At 37.6% G+C, this 23,569-nt stretch overlaps 1 protein-coding gene across 1 annotated transcript in view; it reads right to left on the bottom strand.

The window, feature by feature from the left end:
- Oseg2 (intraflagellar transport protein Oseg2) overlaps positions 1-23,569 on the bottom strand; it is an 892,258-nt gene that overhangs the window by 36,861 nt on the left and 831,828 nt on the right. Inside the window, exon 28 of the mRNA XM_067142201.2 lies at positions 9,036-9,254. Within this exon, the coding sequence (XP_066998302.2) occupies positions 9,036-9,254 (219 nt within the window). The remainder of the gene's footprint in view (positions 1-9,035; positions 9,255-23,569) is intronic.

Genomic DNA, 23,569 nt, shown 5'->3' with positions numbered 1-23,569 from the left:
CTACTTGGCTTTGTACAAATGAGTATAGACTTTGGAGTTTAAAAGATAGGAAGTTCAGCTTGCAATGTTACCTTTGATGAAAATAGGAACAAGTTTTCAGGAGAAGAATGGGAAGACTCTATGGGAAAAGAGAAGGCTCAGTCTTCAGAAAATAGACAAAAAGAAGGGAACATAGAAAGGTCAGACATAGGAGGAGAAACTGATAATGGGAATTCTATGGAAGAAAGTAGCCTATAGATAATGAGGTGGAAGATCAGATAGGAACTGGAGGATTAAGGAAGAGTATTAGAATAACAAAAAATAAGAAACCCAGTTATTTGAGGGATTGTGTGACTTCAGTTGCTCAGGCAGAAAATTACTAGCAGTTTTTAAAAGGAGAAGATGAGAAAGAGAGATGCATGCATTCTTCACGACTGTTTCAACCAAGGGTAGAAATGATACTGAAAATAATGGCTGGAATACTTGGGAAAAAGAAAGTCCATTACTTGCTCTGAATGATATTTCTTATTGTGAAGGAATTCCTTAATCCTATGAAGAGGTACAGGGCAGGAATGATCAGTTACTCTAGTATGAAGCAGTAAATGAGGAAATGCAGTCATTGAACAAAAATTATATATGGAATCTAGTAGAATTACTGATAGGTCAAAAGGCAATTAAGAGTAAATGGGTGTTCTCACTAAAGGAAAATGCTGATGGGCATCTGGATTGCTATCAAGCAAGGTTAGTTACAAAAGGTTGTTCACAGAGGAAAGGACTTGATTATTCTCAGACATATGCACCATTTGCAAAGCTGGTTACACTCAGAATATTGTTGTGTGTGATAACTGCTAAGTAGTACTTTGCTAACCAACTTGATGTAAAGAATGTCTTCTTAAATGGAGTCTTAAAAGAAACCATTTATATGTATCCACCAGAAGGAATGAAGGTCAACCCGACGGTCCCTACTGTAAACTTAACAAGACATTGTATGGCCTAAAACAAGCACCCAAAGAGTGGAATGCTAGGTTCAATGTATTTGTGAAATCCCTTGGTTTTGTGCAATGTCAGACTGATAGATGTATGTAAGAGTGGAAGGAGATGTAGTTGTATATTTGTTCTTGTGTGTGGATGATTTTATAATTACAAGTAACATGCTTGAGGTGTTAATTGATGTGAAGAGAAAGTTGATGAGAGAATTTGAAATGAGAGATCTAGGAGAGCCAAATTACTTTCTGGGAATTAAAATAGAGTGCAGGGGAAACATAATGTTTATATCTCAGAAACAGTATTTGCAAAAGGTAATCAGTAGGTAAATTTGGAATGCAATCAGCAAACCCCAAACAAAACCCCTTAGAAGTACAGCCTATCGGAGAGATAGATACCTCGCAACCTAATGTAATAGGAGTTAAACCCTATCGTGAACTTGTTGGAGCATTAATGTATGCTTGCCTGACCACAAGACCTGACTTGTGTGGAGCAGTAAATTTTTACAGTCAGTACCAACAACGTGTAACTAAAGTTCAATGGGATGGATTGAAAAGGATTGTGAGGTATATTGAGGGTACATTAAATTGGGGTCTACAGTATAAAAGAAATTCTGATGTGGAAATTATTAGGTATGCAGATGCAGACTTTGCTAACAATCAGGATAGAAAGTCTGTGTCGCGATTTATGTTTGAAGTGTATGGGGATACTGTAGTGTGGGCCTCAAGGAAACAGAAAACTGTGTCTTTGTCATCAACTGAAGTGGAATTGATTGCACTGGCTTCAGCTGTAGCAGGACTACTTAGGTGAAAACAACTACTCGAGGAGATGGCGATCAAGTAAAATTTTAAGTTAGAATATATGAGGACAACCAATTGTGTATCAGTTCCTTATCTGTTTGGGATCAGAGAAAAATTAAACATGTAGATATAAAGTCTAAATTTGTGAGGGACCTGTGCAACATGAAAATTATTGAGGTTATGTATATTCCATCTGAAAATCAGAAGGCAGATATTTTCACAAAGGGACTACCTTTTGAGTTGTTCAGGAAGCACAGGGAGAACTTGGGTATGTGTGAAGTAATATGTAATAAGTCAGTAAGAGAAACTGAGAAGTTGAGGAGTGTTATCAAGCAGCAATTTCTCACTATTTGAGAATGTGAATGGGAAATTTTTCATAGGTGTTTTTCTATTTATTGTAAGATTGGCATTATGGTGTGTAGTTTGTTTTATGTGCATTGTTATTTAATAGTGGTGTAAAACAAGTGAAATGTGGACTCTCTGGGAAGCTTTGTAAAAGCTGAAATGTGTTTTAAGTTAAGTAGTAAAACAGCATACTAACATTGATATAATTGTTTTATTACTGACGAATAGTAACCTCCGAGGACAGTTAATTCACCCATCTAACAAAATGATTTATTAACTTTGTTGATATGACTAAGGATACTGTAACAGATCACAAGGCCAAAGAACACTTGAGTATTTTTACAGTCAGTACCAACTGATGACCCCAGCAGTGGCGTTCAAAACCCACTATCTCTCGAATGCAAGCTGATAACAGTGTGAACCAAACCATGCGGTGACACTCTCAGTGTTCTTCCACTGTCATATGACTATCCACAATAATCTGCAAGGTATCCCAATTTCAGATAATATCTGAAGCAGTTATTCAGCGAGACCTTTTCCATTTTTCTTTTTTTTTTAAATTTTGCTTTACGTCACACTGACACAGATAGGTCTTATGGCGATGATGGGATAGGAAAGGCCTAGGAGTGAAAAGGAAGCAGCCATGGCCTTAATTAAGGTACAGCCCAGCATTTGCCTGATGTGAGAGACCTTTTCTAATAGAAACTCCAACTTCACAAAATCCGAAAAAGTACTTTTCAATAGTAATGGTCCCAGAAAATACATCCACCCCTCTTAAAAAAACTAAGCTATTCTTTGCTAATTGGATCTGGCATACAATCTAGAATTATGAAAGATATTTATTCTTAAGTACATTGTTTTTCAAAATAGAGATAACTTCATTAGAAATGATTTCATTTTGAAAATCCTTAATAAGGTACATAGTCAGCCTTCCAGGTTTTGCTGAATGCTGAACATGTTGATTTAATACACTATCCATCAACTCAACTAGTCCAAGAAAGTTCCCATTACTTGAATTTCCCAACTCTTTTTGAGCACATCTGAAAGGATGATTCCTTTCTGCCAGTAACAAAATAATAGAATACAATCTCTCTAAAGCTAACCTCCATCTTTTTTTTTTCAATTTGATCTTGTTGCACCTGGTCAACTAATGTTGAGCTTCCAATTCTTTGGGAGAACTCTTTCCATTTGCACATTTGTTCTAAATGTTTGCAAGACAGTTCATGGTTAGAGAGAACCTTTAAGACTCCTTGGCAGTGTCTTTATCAACTTCCATTGAACAATTTGCAACAAAAGGAATATCCAGCATTTTTTCCTTCTGAAAATATAAGCCAATTACGCTTTATCTTCTCATCATTTGGAAGCCAGTGGAAGCATTAGTATGCAATAAAACAATGTCCAGTTTCTTTGTCTGTAGGAAATATCATGTTCTTAGCACTGATATCTAGAGGACCTTCCTTAACTAAATTAATTCCATTTATATTTTAGTACTTCTGACCAATTTTAATGTATCCACTGTACCGGTAAAAATGTGTTCATATCTTTAAGGGGCTTGATATTAAATTAACGAGCATGATTCATAACCTAGGGAGTGGCTTTATCATTGGAGCTGGTACAGAGAGAGGTATAGTTATCAATTTTAGAGATTCTTTTGATAAATTGAGTTTATTGATCATCAAAAGCAAGTTCATATCACCTTTGTACAGCAGCGTGGAAGTGTCGTGGCTGGTTGGTACCTTCAAGTCCTGGGATGGTGCTGGACATCGACTGGGCAGGGACCACACCTGCTCGGAAGAGGAGTTCTGGAATGTCTCGAGGTTCTGGAAATGTCTCGACGTTCTGGAAGTCTCGAAGTTCTGGAATGTCCCGACGTTCTGGAATGTCTCGAAGAATGGCACACGTTCCTGGGTTCGATTCGAGACGTAATTCACACTTGAATTTCCTGCACGGCACTCCACACATTCAGGACACTGTCTGAACAGATATGACCTTTTAATTATGGTTACTGCACTCTAGATATTAAATCAAAACGTTCTGGAATAATCACTCGAAGAACAAGTACTGGTAGAAATACAAGTTCATAATGCAAGCTCACTGTAAGTCAGAATGTTCTAAAGGGTTACTGTCACTGCAGTCCTAAATGCATAGTTCTGAAGATTTAAAACATATTGGCAATGAACTGAATAAGTAGCACTCGGAAACTGTCCTGTTCCGTCAATAGGCGAAGTGAATAGCCATTAAAGAAAATAATATTTGAAAGAAAAAGTCTGACTTCATAAATTATGGATCACTCAAAATACTGGAAAGTTCTAGGCTTTCTGGGAACGCGATATGCGTATTCTGAATTGTCACAGTCTTTACGAATCAAAACATAAGTCCCTGTGCAGCACTTGGAAAGTATTGCATATTTCACAATTAGACGTAATGTTGAACGTCCCCTAAGTTTCATAGTCTTTACAAGGCGTAAATTCAATGAGGCACTTGAGAAAACAAGTCATATCGTTCACACGAAAGTTTATGTTGGTAGGGCACAAGTTCATCCTACACGCTCAGAAAATTTCAATGTTCCAGAAATTGATTCAAAAAATACAAGTTCAAATAAGTTCGAAACGTAAGTTCAATGCGGTACACAACACTCGTGAAAATCCAAAGTCCTTTCAATCGTCGTCGGATAACTAAGTCCCTATGTGGCACTTCAAAAAATCAAAGTTCCAATGTGTAGAAATAACAAAGTTCCAATGTGTCAAAATATTAAAGTCCCAACACGACACTCGAAGAAAATACAGTTCCGTGGTGTCAAAATATTAAAGTCCCAACACGACACTCGAAGAAAATAAAGTTCCAACGTGTCGAAATATTACAGTCCCAACACGACACTCAAAGAAAATAAAGTTCCGATGACAATGTTCCAATATGTCACCTTAAGAAAATAATAAAGTCTTGTCGTGACAAAGTTCCAATGAAATGCTTCCAAAAAAATAACGAAGTTCCTATATGGCACTTTAAGTAAATATCAAAGTCCAATCACGACACACGAAAAATAACAAAGTTCCAATACGATGCTCGCAGAAAATAACAAAGTTCCATTCAGGCACTTTAAGAATATGATAAAAAGTCCCGATATAACACTTAGAGAAAATACGGAAGTTCCAATACTTGGATTTCGCAGACTGTCAACCAAAAGTTCGACACACACAATACTTCTCCTGTCACCCATGTCACAGAGATGGCGGAGTGACAGACACTGAATTCGTAGGTCGGGCGGTCCTCCTTTTATACACGTTCGCATGGAAGTGTCTAGAACTCGGGTACTATCTACCCTTATAACTTCTATAATACTCGGTGGATTTTCTTGAAATCTTGACAGATGACGTCCATTGTAAAGGTTTTTAAGATGGCAGTGTCAAAATAGCGATAAAGTAGCTCAAAATGTACTTTTGAGGGTGAGCTGGAACATTACCATATATGGCACGAATAGCTGGCTTACGGCAGCCATGTCACTCGCTGGGTACGTCACTGCGTTCGGCGGGCTGCCTACCTTCCTCCTCGCGCGAAGTTCAACAAACATACTTCGGACTTCTCTCGTATCGGCGTTCCCGGTACACCACAAAGACGCACATGAAATGCTGTCAGTTGGTACAGTTATTTATTCACATCTATTTACAAATTAAACACACACAACCTTAATCACTGCTGTCACTAGCAAAATACACACACCAACAAAGCAGCCATTTTGACAATTGCCTATCACTGCACATGAAGATTGCAACTTCAACACAGTTGAAATAGATGACTCCTTAAAAGCATGTCACAACATGTGGACACTAGTATAACCTGTTAACTCATAACCCTACTGAACAATAACTCTTCCTTACCGTCAAGATTGCCTCTTTATATATGTGCCTGGCCAGGCTTCTAGAAAGATACGTTACAAAAGATACCTTCTTGGAAATTCTAGAGTGCTTAATACATACAGTGTATACAATATTCTCCATCGTTCTCGTCTACCCAGTACCATTCTGGAAATTACAATGTGTTTCACAATTTTGTAGTGGATTACAAATTATATATACAGTTAAGAATAAATTATATACAGGTTCTTACATTAACTGAATTGATACAAATGTCTATATACATTGCAAGTTTCATGACATAACCTCACAAACAACGCAATTGTATCTTATGTACATATGATGTAATAGTAATACAAATACTAACTGGATGTAACACTTCATAGCCATACATTACAAATAATAATAATAATAATAATAATAATAATAATAATAATAATAATAATAATAATAATAATAATAATAATAATAATAATAATAATAATAATAGTACCGGGCGGTACAACTCTACGACGCAAGTTCAAATCTTGCGCCAATTTAAACTTCTCTACTGGAGAAACCCAGAACTTTAACAACTGAACTAACTCTACTGGTTATCAGAAGATGTCACTGTGTGTTTTTGATTTGCTTTTGTTTTTCATTGATCAAGAAGTGTGGACATTCTCTAACAGATGTCTCTACCAAAAACTATGATAACGAACTCTGGTGTAAAGGAATGAACCTTCTTGGAGAAATGTTGTATTCATAAGTTTTGTCTTTACTAAATTTTGTTCTGTGGTTTGTGGGTTGGCAATATTAATCCTTTCCTTCTGCCTGTTTTGAATTTAGCCAATCAGTAATTTCTGTAATTAATTTTCCTCCAATCATTGCTTTCTTCTTCGAATTTCCATGTGTAACTTTTAGTCGACCAATAAAAATTGAGTGGGTGTGTCTACTCATTCCTGAAAGGACTCGAATTTTCCACGAGGGTATAAAACTGCTGATTTTCTTGTTTCCGGGCCTCTCGTATTACATCTAACTCAGTGTGTGGATATGTAGCAGGGGGCAGGAAGCGCCTCTCTCTTCAGGCAGCAGCTCTTCAACAAGGTAATGGCTTTTTAACATCTTTATTTCTTGCTAGCTCAGCAGTTTAACTCTCGGGGAAGGTTCGAAACCTTCAATATGTAACCCATCTCTTTCACTCTATGTAAAAACTATTATTTCTTGAACTGTAATTCGGGGATAGAGAGTGCTTTACCCTCTCGAGCTCCCCTTCATTTGAAATTGAGGTGACTACGTTTTCGTGACCGTTTCTTCTCTTCCTTAATGTATTAAAGTTTCTCATACGAGTCACCTCCCTAGCTTGGGATTAGCCCCTGTGTATCGGCCTAGTGCCACTTAGGGTTTTAACATGTGTATGTAGGAGTGCAAGTTCACGCCTCCAGTCCTCTCTGTACTTTGGGCCAGTAACTTAACCTGAGGCCCTGTAGGTTGGGTACTAGTTACCCCTGTTTATTTATAAGTATGCCTTAAGGGCAGTCAAGTGTAAAGTTTGTTTATGGCCTTCTGATAGGCTTGAACTATTGAGAGCGAGTCAGCTCTCTGGTATTTTAAGAGGGGCCTCTAGGAGGCTTGACATTACGTGGTGGGAGCAAACGCTCCATGTAATTAAGGGTTTTCTGCCCTTTGGTATTTGTGGTTGTGAGCTGAGAGCTCAGACTTTGGGGCTCGTAGCCCAGAATTTATAAAGTTGCATTGTACCTGATTGTTCTTTGTTATTTCACCTAGTGAGAATTGTTAACCTTTGTTATCTGTTGAAAATATAACCTTTATTTAAATTATAAATTAATCTTTAAGACTTGTAGTTAGACCTATTCCAGCCCGCACCTTCTTTCACCTCTGCTGTTCCACAGATACCTCGGAATTATTATTATTATTATTATTATTATTATTATTATTATTATTATTATTATTATTATTATTATTCAAGCTCAACACTTGCATTATTTACCCATGGGTGAGAGAATACTGTTTTCAAGTTATATCTGATTATCACACTTGTTTCAATTTCCTGGATCGCTTGAATTGAATACACACAAGGTCCTGTACTTCTGATGGTCTTGCTTCCTTTCTGTGAAGTTGAAAGTTAGCATATACAATTGTTAAGGACCCACCAATTAAAAATTGTATATGTTTAGGGACGTCAATAAGGAACCAATATGAAAATTTTAGTATGTAACTGGAAGTTAGCTGCAGTATGACTTCCATTATACAGAACTGAAGATGAACTTGATTCTACTACATGTTAGTTTCAGAAATATTCATATTCAATACCAGTAAACAGCTTTCCACAATAATTCTTGTAGAATTTCACATACTATCTTGTAATTGTACACTGTTCTTATTTAACATGATAACAGATGGATTTTCACTACACTCAGACATTGGGGTTATATTACTCTACACCTGTTGGCTGCATTCGCAGTAATTTACAAATTTGTGTAATGCACCTTCCTGCACCAATGTTCTTTCTTCAGCTCCTTTTTATGCTTTCTCTTCTGAGAATCTTGTAAGTGTTTTCTATCCATTTTATGTTACAATATGATAAACCATGGGGACAAAGCATGGATTTACACGTCTAACACAGAATCAACAAACATGCTAAGCAGAGAGGAACAGGAACAAGGGCCAAAATTTGTAATCGACAGATATTGACAATTGAACTAGGACTCGAGTGGTGTGCAACTCTGCTTCAAGATATTAGTGATCAAAAAACATTGATAATTTAAATGGAAGATGAAGGGATTTTAAAGGGAGGCAGTTTAAGCAGGAAATTCAGCCCGTTTTGACTAAAAACGCTTTTACAGGAGGGTAACAATGTGGTCCGCCCACAAATGTGGGTGCTGCGTGGAGCCCTTAAACTGGCCCTGCTGTTAATGAGTGCATAAATGTAACCTTTAATAAGTTCCTAGTACCATATGGAATTTATTTCTTCAAAGTAATTTTCTAAGGCAAGTGTGGGATGGGGTGGGATTAGACTTGTTACGCCTCAATCAGAATCACATGATGTAGTAATTATATGTAGTTCATAACTCACCCGGTTATCAACTCCTGCTTCAAAGAAGGCTCTATCTGCAGGTATCACGTCAATATACCTCACCATGGCGGAAGATAACTTGGCCATCAGTAATTGAAGAGATGGTTCCAATCTGTAGGCTTCTCTAGCTGCGAAGAAGTGGACTATCAAAAGTAGTCTCTCAAATTCATAAAAACTGTCAACTCCAGCATCTGAAGATGGGCTCCTCAGATTTTCTACCTGGAAAAAAAAAAAGCACACATATAATGTGTCAAAAATGCCAAAGAACATAAGTAAAAGAACTCTGTCTGTACAAGTGTCCTCCACCCAAAATAGCGGGAAGTAAAGGCAAATCCAGAGAGGGATCGTGCTACAAGCTGCTCAATTATATGGTTTATGGACAAAATAATTCTAAGCACATCACAACATTGAGCTGCAAGGGCATTCTAAGAATCTTCCTTTGTCACTGACTGACAGAGCAAATGCAACACCAAGAAGGAGTGGTTCGAAAGGGATGAAAGTTGGGGAAAAAACAGAGACGGCACGGACGAATAATTGATGTTTATTTCAAACCGATATGCAGGTTACACAATGCGCACGGCATCGACTCAGTAGGATGTAGGACCACCGCGAGCGGCGATGCACGCAGAAACACGTCGAGGTACAGAGTCAATAAGAGTGCGGATGGTGTCCTGAGGGATGGTTCTCCATTCTCTGTCAACCATTTGCCACAGTTGGTCGTCCGTACGAGGCTGGGGCAGAGTTTGCAAACGGCGTCCAATGAGATCCCACACGTGTTCGATTGGTGAAAGATCCGGAGAGTACGCTGGCCACGGAAGCATCTGTACACCTCGTAGAGCCTGTTGGGAGATGCGAGCAGTGTGTGGGCGGGCATTATCCTGCTGAAACAGAGCATTGGGCAGCCCCTGAAGGTACAGGAGTGCCACCGGCCGCAGCACATGCTGCACGTAGCGGTGGGCATTTAACGTGCCTTGAATACGCACTAGAGGTGACGTGGAATCATACGCAATAGCGCCCCAAACCATGATGCCGCGTTGTCTAGCGGTAGGGCGCTCCACAGTTACTGCCGGATTTGACCTTTCTCCACGCAGACACTACACTCGTCTGCGGTGGCTATCACTGACAGAACAGAAGCGTGACTCATCGGAGAACACGACGTTCCGCCATTCCCTCATCCAAGTCGCTCTAGCCCGGCACCATGCCAGGCGTGCACGTCTATGCTGTGGAGTCAATGGTAGTCTTCTGAGCGGAAGCCGGGAGTGCAGGCCTCCTTCAACCAATCGACGGGAAATTGTTCTGGTCGATATTGGAACAGCCAGGGTGTCTTGCACATGCTGAAGAATGGCGGTTGACGTGGCCTGCGGGGCTGCCACCACTTGGCGGTGGATGCGCCGATCCTCGCGTGCTGACGTCACTCGGGCTGCGCCTGGACCCCTCGCACGTGCCACATGTCCCTGCGCCAACCATCTTCGCCACAGGCGCTGCACCGTGGACACATCCCTATGGGTATCGGCTGCGATTTGACGACGCGACCAACCTGCCCTTCTCAGCCCGATCACCATACCCCTCGTAAAGTCGTCTGTCTGCTGGAAATGCCTCCGTTGACGGCGGCCTGGCATTCTTAGCTATACACGTGTCCTGTGGCACACGACAACACGACAACACAATGACTGTCGGCTGAGAAATCACGGTACGAAGTGGGCCATTCGCCAACGCCGTGTCCCATTTATCGTTCGCTACGTGCGCAACACAGCGGCGCATTTCACATCATGAGCATACCTCAGTGACGTCAGTCTACCCTGCAATTGGCATAAAGTTCTGACCACTCCTTCTTGGTGTTGCATTTCCTCTGTCAGTCAGTGTATTTTTTTTTAAAAAGCAAGTTAATCAGCTTTTTCCACAAGCCTTCAAGCACAAACATTAATGGAACTTAATAAAGAAGATTTTAACTCCTCGACTGAAAGCTGACATATGTTTTTATTAGTATTTTAGTTAAGAATAAGTTTTAATTATATTTTAATAACATCTCAAGTAGTTAGTTGGTGAAAAGCTGTTTTTGCAAATACGCTTTTGAACAGAAGCTAAAAAGGAGACTTAAAAGATGTTTTTATCTTCTTATTGGAAGAAGAGAATTTTTTAACAATATTTTAGTTAAGGACAAGTTATTAATCACTTTTTAAGCATTTTTCCCCCATCCCTCAAAGCCCCTTCCCCCCTCACTATAACCATCCTCATCCAGTAGACAAAAATGTTAAGTTTCCCATGAGAAGTTATCAAGGCTAATATGAGAACATATATTGTGCATACTTTTACTTTATTTACACCTAAGCTTATGTGAATGTAGCTGATGATGACGGCAAAGCAGTCGAAACATGTACTATTAATGATTTTATAAAATTGCCACAGGCAAATAAAGGTATCGATTAGGTGGCTAAATATTTCTTTGATTGTCAGATCCTGAACTCATACGAAAGCTTGAACATGACAGACTTATCTCATTCATATAAACTCACACTATCCACCTTGGGAAATAGCAGAAATGTTTACAAACTGGCCTGTAATAAGGCAAATGGCAGTGCAGATATAAACTTCCCCTCTTTTCTTTGATGTTAACACTTTTGCATTCTCAAACTACAAGTGGTATAAAGTTGAGGGAAGATTCGAGTAACTGTTCTAAGCTGCCTCATGATAGCAACCTCCGAACTTGTTACTAATTTGTGCGTGTTCTTAAATTGAAGTCAATGTATCCAAATTGTAATATTATGGTAATTTGGAGCTTGTTCTCCATTATTCACTAATTTAACTCCTAGCAAAGTTATTTACTGAAATTCTTATTACAGACTGATCAGTTTCAGATTTGTATAAGAAATCTATATTTACAGTACACACACCATGCGTGATGTACTAGTGGCACCACATAGCATTACTGAGGCGAATTAAATGTGGATCTTGTGTTTACTGAGGAGTTCCGAAGTATTATTAAGAAATTATGGATCTGAGCATTGAATGCAGTTTTCTACTGCTCAAAAGTACAAAATTTGGCTTTGCGTGACTTTCTAAGGGTGAAACTTTGTGCGTAAGTGCACATGTGAATGAAGTGAAGGAAATAAGTAGAGATGATGTATCAGTTATTTCTGCAAATGTGATACAGCAAACATCTGTGACACTACCGCCGTACACAGTAAACTCCAGGTAACTGTATAATAGTGTATATTTTTTGTTATCCATTCCATTTGCACTAAGTAAATATGAAACTTCTAATTTAAATTTTTATTGGAATTAGTTTATATTGATTCACAGTGCAGTGTTCTATGTGGAGAATGTCCCTGGCCTGCAGGAGGAGGAGGAGGATCATATAAACACATTGCCATTGTATTCTATCAACAATGATGCTTCAAGACTAGTCTGCCACAAAGTTGTAGGATACCTAGTGCTACCAAGTTCTGATATTTGCACTGTTACTTGCCACTTGTTCGCAAATTCCAATTATATTCTTAAGTAAATAATGTTATTCTTTAATTATTGGTTTTTGAAGATTAGTTAACACAACACTTGGGAATTATATCATCCGCATATGGGAGAAGTTTGTTAGGCAATTTACCTAAAATGTGAATTATTTTAATATGTTGAATACATCTTTCGATGTGAATTCTGACACTGGCAATACTGTGCTTTATTTCCTCAACAGTCAGTCTCCCATCATGTAAGAAGGGTGGCGTTACAACAGCTATGCCGTGACTTTCCATGCTTAGTTTTATTCAAGAGAACCCTTTGTCAGCCGTTACCTCATCACCATCTTCTAAAGATGACATCAGTCCACTATCATTAGTAGTAATAAATGTCTTACTGGCCCTTCTGCCATAGCACTTAGATTTAAAGCTGATCATACTATTTGGTGTGATTCCTATGAGAAATTTCTCTGTGTGACATTCCCTTGTAATGTGAGTACAACTCGGCGAGTTGGCCATGCGGTTAGGGGCGCGCAGCTGTGAGCTTGCATCCGGGAAATAGTGGGTTTGAACCCCACTGGCAGCCCTGAAGACGGTTTACCATGGTTTCCCATTTTCACACCAGGGAAATGCTGAGGATGTACCTTAATTAAGGCCATGCTCGCTTCCTTCCCACTCCTAGGCCTTTCCTATCCCATTGTTGCCATAAGACCTATCTGTGTAGGTGCGACGTAAAACAAAATTATAAAAAAAAAAAGTTAAAAAAATTATATGTGAGTACAGATATATTCTATGGCCAAATTCTGCTTGGTTGTTCAACTCTTATTACTGTACAGTCTATTATTACTCTGCAATGGGGATATGTATTTCAAAATTCTGAGGGCATAATTTCTTTGATAATTTCTCTACTAGGCCATAAAACAAAGTCCACAATAGTTGCTGCAAGAGTCATAACTGTAGCCGTAAAAATTCTAGATACTGTAGTGCGATGAATACCAAACAAAACTCTCAATGCTGAATAAGACAAACCAGTTTTCATCTTCGTTAAAAAAAGAGGTAAGTTAAGCAATTTGCTTTAGTAACTTTTACTTCCTTCTGTTTCAGCAACTTCTTAAATAGCATGCTGAAAACCACTTTATTTACACCCATTAAGTCTCTGCGTTTGGAATCTTCTTTAATGGACGAGTAACCTTCAAGGCCTATTGATTCAATTAATCCATCATCATCATCTTTTTGTACAAAACCCCTACCTAGCTCAAAGCTGATGGAAATACATGCTTGAGTAGCAATATCATTACCATCAGTCATACAGGTAAAAACAAACACTTGTGGCACACTATAACTTATGTCAGTTTCCGTAAATGCATCCACGAGTTTACTCCTACTGTTACCATTTACTTGTAGGATCTCATTCTCTTAATTTTCTTTCTGTTATATTTAACGCCCTTTAGTACTGCTCAGCAGCAAAATAATTTGAAATACACCTTTTCTTATATTCTTTATATTCTTTTGGAAAAATCGTAGGAACATATGCAGGATTTTCATGATGACCAGACCACATATTACCACTGAAATTTACACTGCAAATTCTTGAGTGCAGTGTTAGTTCCCAACATGAACCATCCAGGCTAACAGAAAAAAGACAATATATTTTTGTGTAGATCTGAATTTCTGCCAATGAGTGAAAAAAGACAACTTACGTTTTAGGATTCACTGCTTGAATCCATTTTTGCCACAGTTCTGTCTCAGTTATCCTCATAAGAAAAGAATAGAATATCACATAAGTAGTATTTCTGTATCTATTGGAACACCCTACAACATAACACAGTAAGAAACTTTCCCTTCCTTTTCCTTTCTGCATTGTCTTACAACCTACATTCACGATTCCATTTAGCTAAATAAAGCGGCAAGTCCACATTTAATTCATCCAGTGGCCGCTAAAGTGTCGCGCATGCAGAGTATATTATTACTATTGACCAGCTATTAGATTACAGGGATAGCACACCACCTAAGACTAATGATAAATCAGTCCCTTAATAATAATAATAATAATAATAATAATAATAATAATAATAATAATAATAATAATAATAATAATAATGTTATTGTTTTGACGTCCCACTGAGTACCTTTTGCCGGTTTTCAGAGACACCGTGGGAGCCGGAATTTTGTCCCGCAGGAGTTCTTTTATGTTCCAGTAAATCTACTGACATGAGGCCGAAGTATTTGAGCACCTCCAAATACCACTGGACTGAGCCAGGATCGAACGTGCCAAGTTGGGGTCAGAAGGCCACGCCTCAATTGTCTAAGCCACTCAGCCCGGAAAATCGGTCCCTTTATTAAATTGTTGTTAATATCGTTTTTATTCAAAGATTCATGGTAGATAAAAGAAATCACCTAGTGACTTTTGTTGTAAAATACTGGATGATTGTGTATGTATCTTATAACCTTCAATTGTAATGAGGTTGAATTCATGTTGACTTCTGCAGCAGGATAGGTCAAATGATTGCCTTAGCCATGCTACGGACGCATAATCATTTCTGTCTGTAAAGCAGTCTTCCTGTTAAATTGGATCATCATATTAATTTAAAATCAAATATATTAGTTCAACGTTACACATGATCATATTTCTTCTAAATTTCCTTGTCACTTCCACCCGTATTTTCTTCTTCTTCTTCTTCTTCTTCTTCTATTACAAGTTGTTTTACATTGCACCGACACAGATAGGTCATATGGCAACAATGGGCAGGAAAGGGCTACGATTGGGAAGGAAGTGGCCATGGCCTTAATTAATGTACATTTGCCTGGTGTAAAAATGGGAAACCACAGAAAACAGTCTTCAGGGCTGCCGACAGTGGGGTTCGAACCTACTAATTCCCAAATACTGGATAATGGCCGCACTTAAGTCACTGCAGCTACCGAGCTCGGTCCACCTGTATTTACTCCATGGGTTCCATCTCTAGGAAGCTCTCAGCATAATCAGTCATCCAGTACGCCTCTGTGTGTGTTACCATGAGAATAAGACATAATAATCCATCAAGTGAGGTGTAACGTTAAAGATTTTCAGTCTGTTGAAAACACTAATATTATTACACATATAATGCTGTAACATACCTGTAAAAAATTACACACTCTTCAACAAAGAATTACATGATTTGTTCTACAAGAACTTACTCAGATTCTATCAAATCACTTTAAAGTATGCACATATATGTACAATATTGTTTACTTAGCATTAACTTGTCAGTTATTCAGAGTTGGTGATATTATGAACAAGTATTTACAAATAATGATTGTAGTATCATTATTAACTTATAGAAACATTTCTGTACTTATCTAAGCTGCTAATGAATAGTCTGTCACCTTAAACAACTGCTTCTGGACTGAGGTGGCATTGGCGAGTAGATAAGCAGAGGGGTGAGTGGGAAATTCTGTGGGCATTGAACTCTGTTCATTGCAGAGAGGAGAAGAAATAGGGAAAGGAAGTATTGTGGGCCATAATTTATCCACTAGAGGGGTGAGGGGAATCTTCCTTCTTCATGTTATAATTTATTTTTGTGTATTACGAAATGGATGCAAGTTAATGATTTTGATCAAATAAAAGTATGGAACTGAATTAAAGAGTATCTTGTAAGACAGTGTCTTTAGTGATAAACAATAACCTAAAGAACCGTCCAGAGTGGGGAAAGGTGTTGCATGAATGAAGAGAATTTACTGCAGATAAGAATAACCAAACACTGAGAGTTCCTCCTGTGGGATTCGTTAAGTATTAATGCATGTAAATGTTGTTCAGAAGTTAATCAAGTAGGGAAAAGAGAGGGGGGGGGAGGATTTTAAAGATGTGCCATGTTATAATGTAAGCAAAACACTCAACCCTATTTTAAAAGAAAAATTCTCACTCAAAGAAATAAAGTTTTTTTAGTTAGCTTTTATTTTTTATTTTTGTGATGTAAATTTTGATTGCTTCATTAATATTCATAGACATGCTTTTATTTTTAATGTTTAAAATTTTTAGATCTGTGTTGATGTCTGTGAAATAGTGTGAATTGTCATATGTGTACTCTTTGAAAGCTGAATGCAGATTGTATCTGATCATATTTTGGTTTTCTTTGTATCTTGTATGAAAATTATGTATTCCTTGGCCAATGAGGACAATGTATTTTCCTTGTTCACGTGCAGTTTTACTGGTGTTTTTCCTTTGTTTACTTAATAGTTTATCCACTGTGTGTGGAGGGTGGTTGTTTCCCTTCATGATTTGTTTTATAATTTGTATTTCTTCATTGAAATAATTGGTATGGAAATTGCTCTGTGTATCATTGTATTCAGTCCTGATACTTTGGATGTGCATGGGTGTTTTGATTCAATGTCAATAGTGTGTGATGTCTGAGTGGGTTTTATGTATTTTTTTGTGTACCATGAGTAAGGCTTCCCCATCAAGTTAAATTACCGCTTTCTCCTACTGTGCATCCATCTGCAGTAAATACTGTAAACTTTATGAAATCATAGAAGTTTTTTCTCTGAGGACTAGATGTCTATGATATCAATATTTTAGCAAAATCTGGGGTTCAGATCCCATTACTAGTCATGGAGAATGTTTGTACCAGTATTAGGATGTTGAGCGAACTGTCCACTTTCTATTGTTTTAATTCTCTGAAATTATCAAAATTGTCATTAAATTAATCAGCTTAACAAAAGGCTCAATATTAAGTTGATTTACTTATCATAATCACTGATACTAAAATCACTTGGGCCAATCAAAAGGGTGCTTACATAAAAACATCTAGATTAATCTGCCGGACCCCTATATAAGAGGTGAATTTTTTAGTACAAAGAGTCTGATCTTGCAGCAGCTTTATTGCATGTTCTATGTGACGGAGGATAGAGGAGATCTCCTTCGGGAGATGGGAGGCAGGGGTTTTGGCACCATGAGATCTTCATAAACAAGGTATGGCAGTAAATGTTAACTAAGTGAAACCACTATGTGTGAAAAGCTAAGGAAGATTTCTACATTCCCCTTAGTACAATGAATCAATAACAATAAATTTCCACCCTTTTGATACTTACATTTGCATTAAGCAAATCAATTAATCATACACAGTACATGTTTCATTCCATTTGGAACATTTTCAACTGTATTAAAAAGCTTTGGTGAAATTACAAAGTATTTATCTTCCTAAGAACATCTTAATGAGTACCTTGTTTTACTTAATATCTATGTTCACGTAGATTTTAAGTAAAACAAGTAAAACAAACTGTATTTATATTCAAAACACGTTAATACTAGAAAGAAAAGAAATAAACTTCAAATTTGATTTCTGTTAGCAATACTTAAATTTTGGTTAGCCCTTTGTCCAGCCATTTACCCCTCACACTTCTTTCCCTCTCTGCTGTCTGCTCCGTGGAAATAATTGTACCATATTCCTACTGATTGTGATGTCTAAAATGTTTATTTTTTGGTTAGACTCTGGTTCCATTGTTCCATCCTTTCAGTTTTCCAAAGTACTCATGCAAAAGAATTCATCGGCAACAATGAAATCAAGAGTTACAACACCACACAACAAATTAATTTCAAAACAAAATAAAGCAAGTGATCAAGAAAACCGACCTTATTCTCACAAAACAAGAAGAAGAGAGCCATATCATAAAAAAATTTTCACACCGAGCACTAAAATACACAAAATGTCATGTTCCATTAGACCAATAATAAATTTCGAAGATGTGCCAAGTTATAATGTAAGCAAAAACACTCAACCAATTTTAAAAGAAAAATCTCATTCGAAGAAAACTAAAATAATTAAAAATAACATAGACCACAAGAATGATATCCTTTGACATCATCAACATGAACACTAATGTACCAATAGAAAAATCAATGAAGATTATAGAAAACCTTCTTAAAGATAACATTGCAGTAATAGAAACACACAAAATAACTGACATTCTTAGAATAACCTTAAGCCAAAATGTTTTTGAATTCAACAACAAACTTTCTTGTCAAACGGAAGGGTTAATTATGTGCTCGCCTTTATCGGGTATAATAGCAAACCTTTTCCTACATAACTTCAAAAACAATTTCCTAACCAACCAGCATTCTAAATGAATCTTAAACTTATTAAACACAGTACTTTATTAAATTAAAGTATGGAATTAAATTACAGAATATCTTGTAAGACAGTGTCTTTAGTGATAAACAATAACCGACTTGAGTAGGGGAAGTACAGATAAGAACAACCTAACGCATATTCCAGACATTTAAGTCAGAGATTTTGATTGATTTTTCTATTGGTACATTAGTGTTCATATAATTTGCATATAATTTTTATTTTTGTTTTCCACCTATTCAATACATAATGTGTTTTGTCACTAGAAAATCATTTTACTACAATACTATATTAACAGAGACATGTTTTGCTGGACTTCCACGCATCCTCAGCCTTTATAACTTTTCTCAAGGTTAAGACATAACATTATTTACTTTACTTAATCATAATCTTAATATTAACTAGTAGAATACATTAACAAAAAAACATTTGTGAACACAATGAACAGATTAACATTTAATATAACAGTGTTAAAATTGGAATAGACATTAATTCTATTAACACTGATGTCTAAAACATGGTGAATCCCAAAAACAATGAAAAGATTTGGCTAAAATTCTCTTAGTTTTTACTGACTCAATAGATAATGAGCTGCTTTCGAAAGCAAGCAGTCACTATGCTGCAACAAGCACCGCGAGGCATCATAGCAGCAGTCAAAAGGCACCAACACATAAAGGTTGTCATAAAGGATAATACATCAACATCCAGTTTCTCAGATTTGAAGTCCCTTTTGATCAACCTCCTAAAAAGAAAACTAACAACTCCCAAGCAACAAGTCAACTCGTCAATTCAAGACTAGTTCGCGAAAATACCAACAAGATGTATCTAGCCGTTCATAATCAATAAATTATTGCAGCAAGCATCAAATTAATACGAGACGTAGAACATTTCTCACTATTTCAACACGTACATCAAGACTTTTAAGCCTTAGATACTATTGAATTTTAACAAGGTTTATGACTCAATTTTTAAGCAGCACAATACAATAGCTCACTAACTACTGAGTTAGTAAAAACGAAGGAAATTTTAACCAAATCTTTTCATTGTTTTTGGGATTTACCATGTTTTGGACATCAATGTTAATAGAATTAATGTCTATTCCAATTTTAACACTGTTATTTTAAATGTTAATCTGTTCATTGTGTTCACAAATGTCTTTTTGTTAATGTATTTTGCTACTTAAGATTATAATTAAGTAGAAATTAGTTATAAATAAAGTAAATAATGTTATGTCTTAACCTTGAGAAAAGTGATGAAGGCTGAGGACGCTCGGAAGTAGAGCGAAACATGACCCTGCTAATATGGTATTGTAGTAAAATGATTTTATAGTGACAAAAAACATTATGTATTGAATAGGTGGAAAACAAAAATAAAAATCGTATGCAAATTATAGCAAGTTTCAATACAGGTCTAAACATGAGAATATTTATTTATTTATTTATTTATTTATTTATTTATTTATTTATTTATTAGTGCCTTTTTTATAGTGGCAAAGTTAGGGCTCGAGGCCCTCTCTTACACTTAACCACATTCTACTCAAAATCTTAAATGAAATACTAAGATACTTAATATAGGCCTAGTTAAAACTACAAAAACCTGGCACATACCCCAGGAGTCCCATGCTTTATTTAGTAGTTCCTTCCGTGTGGACATCAGGGATTCCATGATGAGCAGTTTTGTACCTTTCAGAGCTCGCTTCGCACACCAGATGCGGTCTCGTTCATGATACCTGAGGAATTTAATTATAATAGGTCTATTCCTCGCAGACACGACCTCAGCCGCCGTCCTCTTCATACGGCCTAGTCTGTGGCACTGATCTATGCTGTCCATAGACAATTGAATGTTCAGCTTGCTTTTCAAGGTTTCTAACCCCACAGCATAGGTGTCCTCGCTGGGTGTTTCACTTACGCCGTGAAGGAGGACGCAGTTCCTTCTATTGTATTGTTCTGCCTCGTCAAGCTGAATATCCTGCTGATCTAGATGTTCTTGTAGCTGGCCTACCTCTTTCTTCAAGTCGCTTAATTCCGCAGATATAATTTCTCGGAAGTCCTGGAAGTCTGATGCAAGGATGGTTAGAATGTCGCTGGGGTTAGCAGCACTTGCCGCACCAGCAGCCATGGCTTGCTCCAAGCGAACTTGAAAATCGGACATACATTTTTCAAACTTCGTCAGACGTTTGTTCACGGCCTTCAGCGTCATAGCACTTCACTACTGTTCATCCTGATGATTAAAATGATACAGTGGCACAACCTTGTAATATAATATGATGCTCTATTTGTTGATATGGCAGGTGAATTGTGGAGCTTGTTTACTCTGCTGTGTAGAGCGCGCCATGGTAGTTGTCAACATGCAATTAGTGTTCATGTCGGTGATGTCAAAGGATATCATTCTTGTGGTCTTTGTTATTTTTAATTTATTTAGTTTCTTGATTAGTTCTAGGTTGTTTTCAATCAACCTGTCTTCTTTGAATGAGATTTATTTTATAATTGGTTGAGTGTTTTTCCTTAGATTATAAAGGAATCTTATGTAGATGATGTAATATGTTTATATGATAATGATGTCACAAATGCACAACACTTATTAAACACACTGAATTCCTTACACAAATCAGCCAAATTCACAACAGTACCATAGTCTAACAAGAAAATAAACATTTTAGACATCACAATTAGTAGGAATAATCACAACATGTCATAAAAAAACATACAGAAAACAACCCACTCAGACATTACACATTTTTGACAACAAATCAAACCACCCATACACATACAAAGTAGCAGGACTGAATACAGTGAAACACAGAGCAATTTCCATACCAATGAGCACAACAGATTTCAATGAAGAAATACAAATAATAAAACAAATCACAAAAGAAAACAACCACCCTCCAGATACAGTAGATAAACTATTAAATAAACAAAGGAGAAACACCAGAAAAACCACACATGAAAGAGACAAATACATTGTCTTCAACTATGTGAACAAGAACACATACAACATAGGTAATACGAGGGCAGATCAGAAAATAAGTTGCACTTCCCAGTTATGGCCATTTATTACACCAACTATACAACAGCAACACGACTATAATGACATACACTGTAACGTCACTTTTCCACATAGATTCCAAGAGACTCCAAACATTTCTGCGAACGCACAACCAACTTGTCGATGCCGGATGCATAGTAATTTCCCCCAGCGTTCTGCAACCACTCGGAGACAGCGGCCTTCACCTCCTCATCGGTCTGGAAACGTCAACCACCGAGCTCCATTTTGAGCTTACCGAACAGATGAAAGTCACATGGCACTAGGTCGGGACTGTAGGGTGGATGTTGCCAGACCTCCCACTTGAAACGCTGCAGCAGTTCTCTCGTTTGGCGGGCCTTGTGAGGTGTTGCAATATCGTGCAAAAAAATCACCCCGGTGCTCAATTTCCCCCAGCACTTCTCTTTAATTGCTTTATGCAACCGGTGCAACATTTGCCAATACGATGCCGCGTTGATTGTCGTTCCTTTCGGCATGAATTCCACATGCAGCAAACCCTCCAAGTCAAAGAACACTGTTGCCATAACCTTACCGGCTGAAGGTTGAACATTGGCCTTCTTTCGTTGTGGTAATGAGGGGTGCACCCATTCCATTGATGTTCGCTTCATTTCGGGGGTGAAGTGGTGGACCCACATTTCATCGCCTGTGACGATTCGCTGCAGAAACCCGTTGCCGTCTGCGGCATAGCATTGCAAGAATGCCAGGGAGGATTGGAAACGTCCCTTGTGCTCATCGGTGAGAAGACGTGGGACCCATCTTTGACACAGCTTACAATATCCAAGGTCCTTGTGAACAATAGCGAACACACTGCCATACGACATGTTCAGCTGCTTGGAATAATAACAATAAGTTAATTTATTAATTTGACCACCTAATCAATACAATAACTTATTGTTATTATTCCAATCAAATATCATCAATACGGATCAAAAATGATATTTATCACATGTACTGTTCAGCTGCATCACGATTTCTCTCAGTTTAACGTGCTGGTTCTGTCTAATGATTGCATTCACACTGTTGACCTTTGCACAGGTCCTGGACGTTGCGGGCCTGCCTTCGCGATGGTTGTCCGTGATATCCGTGCGTCTGGCTTCGAACTGCTGTCACTACTTTATAATACCTTGCCGGGAAATGGCCTGCTCCCCATACACAGCACTAATTTCACGATGAATGTCCGTGCAATTCTTCCTTTCGGCCCATAGGAATCGGATTGTCGCATGCACCTCATATTTGGAGTGAATGTCCAGTTGACGCGCCATTGCATTTGGTCGCTATTTACACAATAGCAGACAAGACACCACAGCGACCTGCCTAACAGACGTGTGGGCAGTGTCTGTCCCTTTCTCCGCTATGCCCACGTTTGCGACACACAGCGCGCTGCTGCGGCGCGTTAGTGCAACTAACCTTTTCATCCACCTACGTATTTTCAAAAAACAAGGTCTGAAAGTAGCCTTTAGTACAAACAACACGCTACAAAGACACATCAGCAAATGCAACCTAAACAAACAGGACCTCTTCATGAAGTAAGGAGTTTATGAACTCAAGTGCCAAGAACCTAAGTGCAATGCCACATATATAGATCAAACAATACGTAATTTTCAAACGAGATACAAAGAACACAAAAATGTAATGAGATACAATCGGCATTCAGACTTCGAACAGCAGATATATGACAGTTCACACCATTTCACAGACAACTACAAAGATCTGAAAATTCTACACATCCAAAATAAAAGTAAACCTTTCAATATTATAGAAGCAGTTGAAATTCATATCACAAAGAAAAAATAAATTAACTTCTGAACAAAATTTACCATTTTTGTATTAGCGCTTTATGAATCCCACACAGAGGAAATCTCTGACTTAAATGTCAGGAATATGGATTAGGTTATTCTTATCTGTACTTCCCCTACTCGGGTCAGTTATTGTTTATCAC

The sequence above is a fragment of the Anabrus simplex genome, chromosome 2, assembly GCF_040414725.1.
Source record: "Anabrus simplex isolate iqAnaSimp1 chromosome 2, ASM4041472v1, whole genome shotgun sequence".
Lineage (NCBI taxonomy): Eukaryota > Metazoa > Arthropoda > Insecta > Orthoptera > Tettigoniidae > Anabrus > Anabrus simplex.
This window is presented reverse-complemented; position numbering and strand designations above follow the sequence as displayed.